The sequence below is a fragment of the Balaenoptera musculus genome, chromosome 2, assembly GCF_009873245.2.
Source record: "Balaenoptera musculus isolate JJ_BM4_2016_0621 chromosome 2, mBalMus1.pri.v3, whole genome shotgun sequence".
Classification (NCBI taxonomy): domain Eukaryota; kingdom Metazoa; phylum Chordata; class Mammalia; order Artiodactyla; family Balaenopteridae; genus Balaenoptera; species Balaenoptera musculus.
In genome coordinates, this window is record NC_045786.1 from 62,098,770 (window position 1) to 62,112,458 (window position 13,689).

General features: G+C 37.0%; 1 protein-coding gene across 2 annotated transcripts in view; it reads right to left on the minus strand.

Annotated features, from left to right (window-relative positions):
* Nucleotides 1-12,524: 12,524 nt before the first annotated feature.
* Nucleotides 12,525-13,689, minus strand: part of ARIH1 (ariadne RBR E3 ubiquitin protein ligase 1) — a 114,441-nt gene continuing 113,276 nt past the window's right edge. Inside the window, exon 13 of one of the 2 annotated variants that reach the window (XM_036844425.1) lies at nucleotides 12,525-13,345. In XM_036844425.1, the coding sequence (XP_036700320.1) occupies nucleotides 13,261-13,345 (85 nt within the window). In that variant the 3' untranslated portion in view covers nucleotides 12,525-13,260. The remainder of the gene's footprint in view (nucleotides 13,346-13,689) is intronic. The other variant, XM_036844424.1, reaches the window with a different exon arrangement.

Sequence of the window (13,689 nt, forward strand, 5' to 3'; positions counted from 1 at the left end):
TGTCACAGAAAGATTACTTCGTTTCTAACTTTAAAAGCAACTGAGTGAATAGTATAGTCAGTTACTGAGGTGGGGAGCCTTAGGGAAGATGATGTTGGTAGAAAGCTCATGAGCATACTTCCTAATATATAAAATCTCCCTGAAAGGGGTCCTGTGAGAAGTAAATGACATTTTTTGTGCCTATGTTATTAAATAAGTAGAAGCCATTATTATATGCTTAAAAATCTCTCCTTTGACCCCAGATCTTAGAAAAAAGAGCACTTTCTGTGCAAGGGCCCTTTTCATGAGAAAGCACGTTGGTTTCTCAAATGTCAATAACCAAACTTAATGTGCTAATTAGATAGGTAATTAGAAAAAAAATCTCAAAAAACATAACATCTTCACAGGAAGATCCCAGAATCACATAGATAATGTTTCTTGTATAACATATAAGTCTTCATTTCCCTTAGAAAACCTCCTTGGATGTAATCTTGTTTATCAGGATCATTCAAGTCATATAGCTGGGTAAGACATTCCAAACAAAATGGTATTTATCTTTTTTACCCCATGGTAGGGGCTGAGGAGGCAAGACAGCAATCTGACATCAGTAACTTTTTAACATCCCCAATATATGTATAAAGAAGGAATTACAGTTGAGTTTCTACATTTGAAATACTTTAATATGTCACTCCTACTCTGGCAGGGTCTACCAGCTTTGTTCTGACACCACCTGCCAGGCAACTCTCCAGCACCTCATGAGTCTTTTGCGGTATCCAGTCTTCCCCAAACCCATACCACCAACTGCTGAGAGCCCAGCCAACACCTTGAGAAACACTTTGAATTAATATGAAGCTCCAGGGGCCTTCATGAAGCATTTTAAATATGCCCATTCCTGATACTACAGATACTCAACCACAAATGTGGGCAAAGGCATATATACTGCAATGTTTGTGAGAAAAAAACAAAACAAAACTGGTAACAATCCAAATGTCCATCACCAGGGACTGTTCAAATAAACCACGGTACAACCATACGAAGACATATTATGCAGTCTGTAAAGGACTTCAAGATGGTGAAATAGTTAAATGAGAAAAACAAAGTATAGAAGATATAGTATGGTTCTATTTGTATTAAAAAAATAAGGGGGGAAGATATGCACACTTTTTGTATACAGAATTTTGAGAAACAATCAAGAAACTGGTAATGATGTTTGTCTCTGTAGAGGGAGTAGAGAGGACTTGGGAACCTATAATGGGAAGGTAATTCGCTTTTCATTGTTCACCACTCTGTAAAATTTAACATTTTATTATCCATGTATATATAATTTTTAAAATTATTTTTAAAATATGTAAATGAAACTTTTTTTTAAACTCCCATTCCTAGAATTCACTTCTCATTTGTATGTAGAAAACCACAGGAGAATATATCTCCCACCCTAGCAAACAAAGGCTAGATTAGCTAGAAAATCAAAAATATTTTTAACTCATCAGAAAGCTAAGGACATAAAGAAACCCTAAGTGAACTAACCTCCAGAAAATGCTAAGTCCTTCATAGGAGAGAAGAGATACATGGCTGCTCATATTCCTGGCTGAACTATACTAAGAAGAGAAATCCACCATAGGGGAATAAAGAGAAGCCAGTTGAAATTTAACAAAACTGTCAGCCTCATGGAGGCTGGCATGACATTAGAATCTAGAGGACCCAAATCCACAGAGAAAACCTGCACCCACCCACCAATCTTACCTCTTGGATCTTAAAAAAAGTACAGGTAGGTAGTAACCAAAAGTGGGAAGGGGGTGTGTATAATAGAAAAGTTGAGACAGATTACTCCTTCCCTTGAGGTAAGTGGAGACTTTCCCAAGTGCAAGATAACCTTAAAATGAGGAGGCAAAGCAGGAATGCTGAGAAATCCACCACAGATACTCTTGAAGGCTGAGAGTGAGGCAGGAGGGCTGAGAGACCCATCCCCCAGGCATTGTGGGCATTCTTCCTGAAAAGACTAAGGGTAGGGCACACACAAGAGCTGAGAGAAATACCTCTCTACCCCCCTATCCCAGTGCCCAAGAAAATCTGGCAGCTAGGCTGGTTTGTCCACATTTTCCACTAGAAGAGATCTCCTACATTTCCAAAAGCTGACACCTTAGCTACGAAGCAAAGTCAGGGTGAACTGAATCAAACTAAGGCTGCAATAGTGCCCAGATCTAGGTCAAATATACATCAGATTGACTGAGCCATTACTCAAATGGCTGAAAGAAAAATGGGCATGCCCCAATTTGAAGTAATACTTCAGTCTCTCCTGTTTTTTATACAAAACGTCCAGCATACAATCAAATATACAAGACATGTGCAAAAGCAAGAAAATAAGATCCATGGTCACAGAGGAAAGGTTCAAGAGAAGCAGAATGAGAAATGACCCAGATGTTGAATTATCAGTGGGATCTTTAAAATAACTCTGGCTGAAAGTAAAATGCTTAAAAATCTAGTGGAGGCTAAAATATTACAATCAATAGATAGGGTTTTTGAAATAACTATGATGAAAATGCTTTAAAAACTCTAGTGGAAAATGTGGACAACATACATGAAAAATGGAAAATTTAAGCAGAAACATAATAACTATACAAACATAATGAAATGCTAGAAATAAAAAATACAGTAGCAGAAAGATTTCATCAGATAGGTTTAAGAGAAAAGCATCAGGGTACTTGACGACAGCTAAGTGTCAAGTATTCAAACTAAAAACAAAAAGAGAAAAGAATGAGGGAAAATCATCTGAGATCCGTAGGATAATGTCAAATCATCTAATATAGGTGTAATTGGAGTCTCAGAAGGAGAGGCAAGGCGGGAGAGTATGGAACAGAAGAAATATTTGAAGAGATAATAGCCAAGAAATACCCAATATTAATGAAAGACAGCAACACAGATACAAGAGGTTCAGTAAACTCCATACAAAGAAAAACATACCTAGACATATCATAGTCGATCTGCTGAAAACCAAAGATAAGGAGCAGATGTAACCATGGGGGGGAATCACATTATGGACAGGGAGACACATAAAAATGATGATTTCTTACCAGAAACAAATGAGACCTGAGGACAAATAAATGACTTTAAAATACTAAAAGAATAAAAGGTCAACATAGAATTTAATATTCAACTAAAATACCCCTGAAAAATAAAGATATTCTCTGACAGATAAAAGCTGAGAGAATTCATCTTTAGAAAAACTGCAATAGAACAAATGTTAAAAAGAAAGTTCTTCAGATTAAAGGGAATTTATAACACATGGAACCCTAGACTGGCTGGAAAACATGAACAGAAATAATAATGAAGTATTGTGGGAAATGAAGTATTCTGTGGGAAACAGAATAGAGAGTCTAGAAATAACTACACACACATATGGTCAGTTGATTTTCAACCAAGATGCCAAGTCAATCTAATGGGTGAAGGAAAATCTTTTTAAACAAATGTTGCTGGAACAACTGGGTATCTATGTTGAAATAAACCTTGTTCTGTACAAATAATTAATTGGAGATGGATCATATACTTAAATGTAAAACTTCAAACCATAGATTTAAAACCTAAAACCAGTGAGATGGATAATAGATAGCCATAAAACCCCAAACCATAAAACTTCTAGAAGAAAATACATTCTTTGTGAGCTTGGGGGTCATAAAATCATAAAAGAAAAACTTGATAAGGTGGACTTTATCAAAATAAAAATTTCTGTTCATCAAAAGATCCCAGTAAGAAAGTGAACAAACCATAGTCTACAAAAAAAAAATCACAGCACATATACCCATCAAAGGACTTGTATCCAGAATTCACAGAATAACCACAATAAAAAGACAATTCAATTTTAAAATGGGAAAAGACATGAAAGACATTTCATGAAAGATATACAAATATAAAACAAGCATATGAAAAGTGCTCAACATCACTAATCATCAGGGAAATGTAATGTAAATTAAAATCATAGAGTTATTTCATACCCACTAAAATGGCTAACATAAAAAACACTGATAATATGAAGTAACTGAAACTCCCATACATCACTGATAAGAGTACAAAATGATAAATCACTTCAGAAAACAGGAAGGCAGTTTCTCAAAAAGTTATGACTCAGCAATTTTCTACTCTTAGGTATTTATCCAAGAGAAATGAAAACATGTACCCACAAAACAAAAAAATATAACTTAAGAATATATATATAATATCCTTATTCATAATTGCCCCAAATGAAACAACCTAAAAGTCCATCAATAGGAGAATGAATAAACAAATTGTGGTATATTTATAGAATGAAATGCTACTCAGCAATAAAGAATAATTTATCAATACATACAACAATATGCATGAGTCTTTAAAGCGTTATAAATGAAAGAAGCCAGATGTAAGAGTACATATTATATGATTCAGTTATATAAAGTCCAAAAGCAGGCAAAATAAATCTTCAGTGAGAAAAATCGGCAAATGATCATTGGAGTAGGGAGGGGAGCAGGGATGATTTGAAAGATGAACAAGGGAACTTTCTGGGTTAATGGTAACTATATCTTCTTTTGGGTGGTTATCTCACAGAGGTATACAATCGCTGAAACATCAATCTGAACACTTAACATGTGTGCATTTTATAATACATTGATTTCTATATATCAACTTAAAATAAAGGTGAGTTGAGGATACCTACTCCAGGAGCATCTGTCCCCGACCCTTTACTGAACTGTCTGATTTGTTCTCCTCAGTATGATCTTTGGGCTCTAATCTGTTCAGGGCTAGGCCCTTGATTATAGAATTTATCTTAAAGGGCATACAATCCAGTGCCCCTAAGAAGTAGCATTTAGAATCTGTGAAGCGATTCTGTGGAACCAACAGTTCATTTCCATTGGTTAGTGAGCAACCATTTGACCATTGTAAGGCACTGACTTATACTAATGTGATTTTAACATGAATCGATGGTATTAATACTTAACTTACCCTATTGCAAGGTAGTCAAAACAATGGAGTAAAAATTAATTCTTCAAAGGTATGGAGAACACTATTATTCTTCATAAAAACCATCCTCTGGTATTTGCTGCCATGACATTTACAATGCTCTAAACCAGTCACAGGATTTTGGATACAAATTTATTTCCTATCCAAAGTAGGTGGACACTCAGATCATGCTTCCTCCTTTGTTAGAAAACACTATAGTATTTGCTCTAGTTATGTAGAAATGAACCACAAGTCAGGGTCATACGGTAGGAATTTATTAACAAACCAACAACTTTGTTCATACCAGGAAGACCAGCAATTAGGTTATAAATAACTTGAGAGCAGGTGCAAGAACTTACAATTCTAGAGCATTCTATTAGAATGTCTACTGCCTAAGTAGACCCATAAGAGATGCTCCATGAATTCTGGTTATCATTTTACACGGCACTCCCTTTGAGAAAATGATGTGACCTGCAGAGGTGGGAGTACACACAGGGAGTCTCCCTGTGAGAGGAAGGTGGGAAATTCAATAAGTAGTGATGTTTTTGGATAGGGTCCCTCAGAAAACTCAGGACAGTGTGTTTGCTCACTCCTTAGGAATCCCAACTTGGCCAACTGATTCCAGAGAACCAGATCCTCACTGCAAAAGCCCTGATTCACAATTCTAAGAAATCGTCATTTAACATACACTGAAGTGGTTTCTAGGGCACTGCTTTGTTGTTACCCACACAGAAACCAATTTTAACCATCAGAAGGAAATCTAAAATCTAGAGAAGCAAGTTTTCATCCTAGACAGCTTTCTGGAGAATTATCTATCTACAATAGAGAATTCATTTCTATAATCACCTTCCGAATTCTCACTCTGAAAGAAACTTGAATACTCCGTGGCAAAAAGGAGGCAGCTTGAAAATTAAAAACCAAACTTTTATATAGGTGTAGTAGTGAGGAGGGATATACAGGTGCTAAATAAAACACCAAATCAGGAAATGTTATTTTGTGCACAGGAAGCCATATCATCAGCTCAATATCAGCAAGATTGCCTCCTGGAAAGGGTTTGGAAATATGAGACTTGCTTTTTTAAACTCTCATTAAAATGCCAGGGTGGCTCTGAAATGTGAGGGAGAAGAAAAAGGCATACTTTGGGTCCTTCTTAGTAGAGTATCTGAGGTTAACAACAAAAAGACATGTTTTGAACAGAGAGGAGCCAAAAATAAGAATTAGTCATTGAGTCTCCTGAGGTTGGAAATCCCCTAACTAGTCTATGTAATTTTAGCAGATACTTTTGGCAAGGTTGTTTGAGAAGCAGCTATAGTAGTGAAAAGAATTTAGTGTAGTGGTCAAAATGTGCCTGCAGATCTGCCATTAACTGGCTGGGTGACCTTGGGCAACCCACTGAGTCTCTATGTAGAATCAGGATTAAATGCTTCAGACAAACAGACCCCTTTGTTCACTGCTGTACCTCCAGTGCCTAGAACAGTGCCCAACACCGTGGGTGCTGACAGAAGGAACTCAGGCTTGAATCTTCATTCTGCCACTTACAAAAGGATGACCTCAAAGAAATAACCCACCTTCTTTGCGCTTTTATTTTCTTATTTATAAAATGGAGATGGCAACTATCTCATATGATGTGCAATTTTTAAAAGATGGCCATGAAGCATTTAGTAAACACTAAATAAGTTAGCCGTAATTATCTATTACATACAAACTCTTTACATTTATTTAAAAGAGAAAACTTTCAGGGCATTTTGGTATTGTCAAGGACACCTCTGATGTACAGCCAGTGAGCCATGATCTCCAAAATCTGCCTCCCAATCCACAGGGGTAACCCCCCAAAGCCACATTTGTACCAATGATCTTGTTCCATGGCTCTGTCTGGTTGTCTACATGAGTCTGGGACAGTTAACATGTAACACCTAGAGCTATGGGGGTGGCTGACAGGAAAAGCAGAAGCCTTTAGAACGATGTGGATGTACAGACTGCAGACAATGCCAGTTTAGGAGTCCAAAATGGCTTTCTAGTTCCTGGATCCGATCTCATTCTGCCTTTGGGAGTCTATGAGACAGCTCTGTATCCTTATTTTTTGCCTAAGTTAGTACTAGTAAGCTCATTATTTGTAACTAGGATTTGTTTTCCCATTAATTTTCTTTGACCCTCACAATATTCCTATAAAAGACAATATAACATGATAGAATGAACACATGGAATTAGACAAGCACAACGCTGCCATAAACCCTGTTAAGCTCGAGTTAATAGTCTATACACCTTTCTTCTCATTTATAAAATAGGATAGCAATGCCTACTGTTTTAGGGCTGCTTAGAAGATACAAATAACATAAGTAAGGCATCTGGCAAGAAGCACTCAACAAATTATAGCTCCTATTAGTATCCCCATTTTACAAAGGGAAAATTATGGCTGAGAAATACTGATATTCTTTCTACTACACCAACTTCACTGGGAATAAAAATAGGAAAATCCACTGTCTTCTAACATACAAGTTCATCCAAAGAATGAAAGTGACAGCAAGAAACTTGTGACTTTCAAGTGCTCTGAATTTAAGTGATTAAATGGAACTGCGCATTGACTTGAAACAGATAGCTTAACCACTCAACAATTTGCTCAGACTCTACACTAATTTACTTCCAGATAGGGTTCTCTCCCTGGATAAGAAAATATATTGCCAGTTGACGTGAATATTCTACTGAGCTTGTCAGTTCTACAGTTCTTTTGGTTTTGTGAATTTTATTTTCTCCAAGGTGGACCACTTACCAAAAAACCAACAAAAAAACAAATTGGGCGCTTCACACTATACCCGAGGAGGCACCATTCCACAAAACCCATTCAGCTAGGGCCTACAGTGTGCCCCTTTCCTGAGCTTGTAAATTCACCCCACGTCCTATCGTCCCTTATGACTAGAGTGCTCAACTACATTCCTCTTTGAAACTATGTAAGTATCTAGAACCTTGCCTACAGGTCTCAGACTACACTGCACACTCATCAGGGTTGGGGATGGGGATAAGACTTTAAAAATTATTGATGTTCAGGACACAACCCAAAGCAATTAAATCATAATTCCTATGGGGTGGAACTCAAGCATAGTGTTTTTTGGTTTGTACTTTTGAAGTTTCTCAGTGATTTCAATGTGTAAAATGGACATTAAATTGGAACACAAGTTGGAAAATGACAAGGCCCATGTGCAGTTCTTTGATTCACATTTAAGAATATTTTAAATTAATGACCAACATTTCAAAATTGAGAGAATTCACGTAAAGTGTATTTCACAGGCTCCTCTGAGAGCCCACTTAGCCCAGGGTAGTCTATTAAAATATTTACCTAGTTCTTGTAGCCATCTGAGTTTGAGACTCTTGGTATTACCTGAAACCCCTGGATTACTGTGGTAGTAAATTTGTGCTTTTGGCATTGTTAGAGCTGCTAGCTATCAATGTGTGACTGATTTATACACTAATTGGCTCCTACTCTGAAAATGGCCCTAAACAAGCATATCTATAGTTTAATCGTAGTCTGAAAACTGCTTTTCAAAAGAATCTCATATTATTTTCCCCAGCCTAAATGCTATTGCTTAGAGAAACATCAACCACAGTTGCCTCCACTCCTGTAGTAGGCAGTATTTGATTACTTACAGTTGAGCATTTCCGAGTCAGCTATTTCATCTTGGGTAATTAAGTGGAAAAACAAATTCCTTAAAATGAACCAGAAATACACCAACTTTATCCCCAAAGAAATCTGAAAAAATGAGGGGTTCACACTTTTTCCTGTTTCTGAAGGAGCCAAGATTTCCCCCTAAATGCTCACTACTTATCTTCTGAAAGTCCCATAGGCCATCCAGTTCCAAGAAGAAATGCTGAGAAACAAAGGGAAATGAGCTATTCTGTGCATTTTCAGTTACAAAACAACTTCTATAACAAGTTCCAATAGACTATCCTAAATTCTTCACATTGGAAATTCATTTGAAATAACTAGACCTACAACTGCAAATTACTTGGCCCCTGTTTATCAAATCAAATGACGCTGAACTGTTTACTGTCAACTATCATGCAGTCTTCTCATGATGCCTGTCCTAATCACCAAGATGGGAAGAACTATTCTTCTATCCATGGCTGATTTATTTGATGAGGCAAAACACAGAGCCACATTAGTTGCAAACTCTGCAATAGCAAATTGAAGGTCAGAGATAGTACATATAGCATTCCTCTAACAGTAGCAGTGACAGGCATTTATACAGTCTTTGATGTGGTTTAAAAGTACAACACCGTAGATAAGAACCACCTTTCTTGGTATTGAATGCTAGGTCATTCTGAGACCAGATTAAGAAAATATGATACAAAGAGGTAGTATGATGTTCATCAGATAGAAGAAAGCTGGAGTCCCAGATAGGAGAAATTGTGAAATCTTGGGCAAGTTACTTAACCTTGTTGAGCCTTATTTTCTTTTATAAAACAGAGTAATTTCTACCCCACTTGCTTTAGACAATGATACAAGTTAAAGTGCTTTGAAGATCCAAGTGATAAATGAACTCTCATAATTACAGATCCAAATAAGACCAAATTAAATTGTCCTAAAATCTGGACTTGGCTAGAATATCAATAACAAAGATCTCAACTTTGGGACCTTCTTTAAGACAACTCTCCCTCCATTCCTATGGGAGATATCAGCTTCTAAAAGTGAGCTAAGTGGAAGTAATGTGAAGGAGTTTTAAGCATGAGAATGACTTTTTAAATATTTTATCTTTATAAATTGACAAAGATCTACTGAGCATTTAATATCACTGTTACAACATGAATAGCAATCTAAATTCAATGTTCAAGACACAGAAATTGGAAGTCTTCCAGAAAATGCTCTGAAGGCTTCATTAACCAAGATAATTGTTGGGGATAGTCTCATTCACAGTTCCCTGAAAAGAAACTGAACCAAACCTTGACATTTCATGTTAAGTAGGAACAGTGAATAAGGCACATAATACAGGTGACTGTTAGGCCACCGTCTTTTTTTTTAACTATAAAAATAAACATAAGTAACTAATGGAATAACAAAATAAAAGTTTATTTTATTAGAATTAGGAATGTTCTTTCCCTCTGGGCAACCTGAACAGTCCAGTTACAATGAAAATCTAAGAACAGTTATTTCCACAGCACAGGGTGCTCTATGCACAAAATTACAGGGTTAGGAGCATTTAATCAATTTACCGATCTGATTGTCTCACCAACCCGCCCCCTCCCATCCCCCAAGTGCTCTATACTGGGATTTGTAGCTAAAAGATTTTGTTACATCAAGTCCTTTTCTCTCTTATACTAAATTTCAGTTCCTAATCATGGTTGATCCACATTTTACACTGCAGATTCAACCATTTCAAATCAAGTCAGTCAGTCTTGGATCTGTTATATTTGTGTGTATGTATACACCTGTGTACTTAATATATTTATTTAAACACACATAAAACACATACAATCTGGGTCGCAGCAGATTACACAGAATTTAGAGTCTGATGATATTATATACTACTCAATTTTACCACTGTGGTTTGTATCCTGCGCTTTGGATCAACATTTTATTGTAAATCATTTAATGTCCATCTACTGCTCAATGAATTGTTCAAATGAAGCATGCACTTTTCAGAAGACCTCAAGAAGACAGGGAGACCCTGGTGCTGACCATGAATAGAGCCCTCTGACAGAAAGACTTAGGTAGGTGAAACAGGGAAGCTGTCATACAATATGGCTTGCCTATCCCAGCTGGGGTCACTGAAGTTACTACTAACAATGAAAGCAATTAACTCAGGGAATTCTGTCAAATATGGAGACAGCTGTTAGAAGCTTGGAAGTGGAAAATGCCAATTCATCTTGATCCATACAAATTAGGGAATGCACCCACAATTGCTATACCCTCAGGTAATATGCCAACACTGAAACTAGAAAGCAGCTCTAAAAAGCACTGTTCCTCCATGGGTGGGAGCTGATATTATGAAGTGCACACATTGTTTTTGGATACTTGTTGTAAGGGGAGCATGTAAAAAGGATTTATGACACTCAAACTTAGATACTGCAGTTAACTGGTAAGGTTTTTTAAAAACACCACACATACACAAAACATTTTAATGGAACCACATATATCTAGATAGCAACTCTGGCTGCTTTTCAAAGTTACCAGGGAAAGGAACTTATTCAAGCTTTCTTTAAAAAAAAAAAAAAATCCTTAGTTTTGATAAATGTCTTTTAAGATTGATGCAGTCATTTAAAATAAAGTCAAATGGTTGACAGGGAAAGGGGAGGAGAAGAGAATACGGAAGCAGACACTGAGTTCAGATTTGCACCTAAGGTGGCAAGAGAAGGGAGGATAAAAGGTACAGGTAAAGTTGATCCTAAAGCAACAAGTGGTTTAAGGAAGCAGCATAATATATTCAGCAAACATTCACTGATTTTTGATGGGAAAAGAATAGTTGCAAGTACATCTCATGTAACAACCTTTTCTAAAAGGAAAAGTAGGGTTGATTTAGCAAAGCCTAACTTAGGCAAAAGGCCAGAGGAAAGTGAACCTACTTCCCAATGATGTAATAAGATGTACAATGCAAGAGCAGACAAAGCTGCCTCACAAACAGTAAACACTCCCTAGGCGCAAGACATTTAGAGGAAGACAAAGAGGTCCTTCAGCCACAAGTGGTATTTAGTATTAAGACCTCAATCTAGTTGCCTAGTTCACTCTGTACTCCTGTATAAAACTGACAGATTTAGGGATGCTAATCTGTTGAAAAATACCACAGCAAGAATGGCCTAAACAGATACATAGTTAATAAAACCACCACCACCCTTTACTTTTAACATAGCTCTTAGTAGAAATTTCATAAAAATGGACATCACAGCTAAAACACATTATTAATTCTCCTATTTGCTGACAATAGAAAAGAAGCAAACAGTGGTTTCTATTTAAATGCACTAGATGGGAATATCAAGTTCTAGGGTGTTTGCCTTCAAACTGAACCCACAGCAACACACATAAGCAATTTCAGTATCTGCCATTTTTAATTCACAATCTGAAACTAAGTGAATGGCTATTTATTTATATTTAAAGGAAAAACATTCTATCTGACACCCTAACGTAAAGAAGGGTGAGAGAAGAGCCATAACTAAAATCTTAAAAGGCTCAAAGCAGCAATTAAGGGGAAAATTTTTTGAAATGTTTCCTCTGGATGTGGCAGGAAGCCTTCAGCTATATGACACGGGCACACAAAGGCTTACGGAGATGCATGAGGCCGTGGAGAGGGATGAGGTTGGGGACTAGGTGATTCTTGAATTGCAGCAGCAAAGCTCCCTGTTGCAGCCCTTATCAGGCCATGGCATTCAGTCAGAACTTGACTTCTCTATACCCAACCAGGAGCTGGGAATTCAGGGCATGAGGCCCATGGAGAGCAACAAACATATCAAACCAGAGAGGGCAAAGTAATCTCAGGAAAGGGAAATCAAAGAGCTCTAGATAGGTCTTCCAGAGGTGCTAAACCAACACACCTTTTAGCCCAACCCTCAACCCTGGAAAGATAAAGCAAACTGAAAGAAAATGCACAGCAAAAGACATAATCTTGAAGATTTTTAAAGAATAAATATTTTTTGTAATTAAACATTATGCAAACACGTGCCACGCTTGCTTTGTCCATGCATATGCGCTATATACAATTTTGAAAAATACTGTGTTGTCCTCTTGTTTTAAAAGTCATATACAAAGTTTTTTTGTTTTTTTTTGTTTGTTTAATCCCTCTTTCTGCCTACCCTCTTCCCCGCCCCAAGAATTTTCTTTACAAGGAACTAATCATCATTCACTCATGACCTTGGGGTATGAGAGAGAGACAGTCTGCGTGTTTGGGTGTATCTGTATGTGCATGGGAGGAAGGGGAAGAGGTCCTTTACCAAAGTACAACAAAATGGCTGGTTTGGACATGAAAAGCAGTGTCAAGGAGCTATTTTAAATTTTAACTGTACTACACTCAGGAAAAAGAAAATGAAAAAAAAGGAGTCAGCTTTGAGAATGAAGCTACGTTACAAGTTAAAGTTGGAGGGCTTTTAGTGTGTCTGTCACACTTTTGTTGGCGGCCTAGAATACTGTTGTACAATGGTTTATCTACCTTTTTTTATTACAATATAATTTACTTAAACTTTCCATTAACAAAACAGAATTCTGGTACTATAGACCAGCGGTGTCAGAATAGGCTTAGTGCCTCCTTGCTTGTATTTGTTTTGTTTTGTTTGTTTTAATTGCATGAGCACTCTAGATGGTAAAGTTTTCAGAGTTCATTTTATGCAGGGCCATTCTCAGTCCTCAATGTACTCCCACAGATCTTTTTCATAGCCTTCATGCACATGCTGTAACAAAACCCTTCGTCGACTCTCACAGTATCTGTAATCAAAGAGAAAAAAAAAAAAAAAAACAACCCATTGTCAGCCTCCAATAATTAAAAAAAGAGGCATTTACTTATTTTTTAAGGTTCCCTACAGTTTATCCAGACTTAGAACCAAGCACCTGTTTTCTGTTGTTGTTGTTTGTTTTTTTTTGGCTGTTCCGCATGTCTTGTGGGATTTAGTTCTCCGACCAGGGATTGAACCCAGGCCCTCAGCAGTGAGAGCTGGGAGTCCTAACTACTGGACCACCAGGGAATTCCCCCAAGCACCTGTTTTTGTTTTTAAGAGGCACATTTTCAGGTCTAGATGTAAAGACATGACTATTTCTCATTTTAAAAAGGT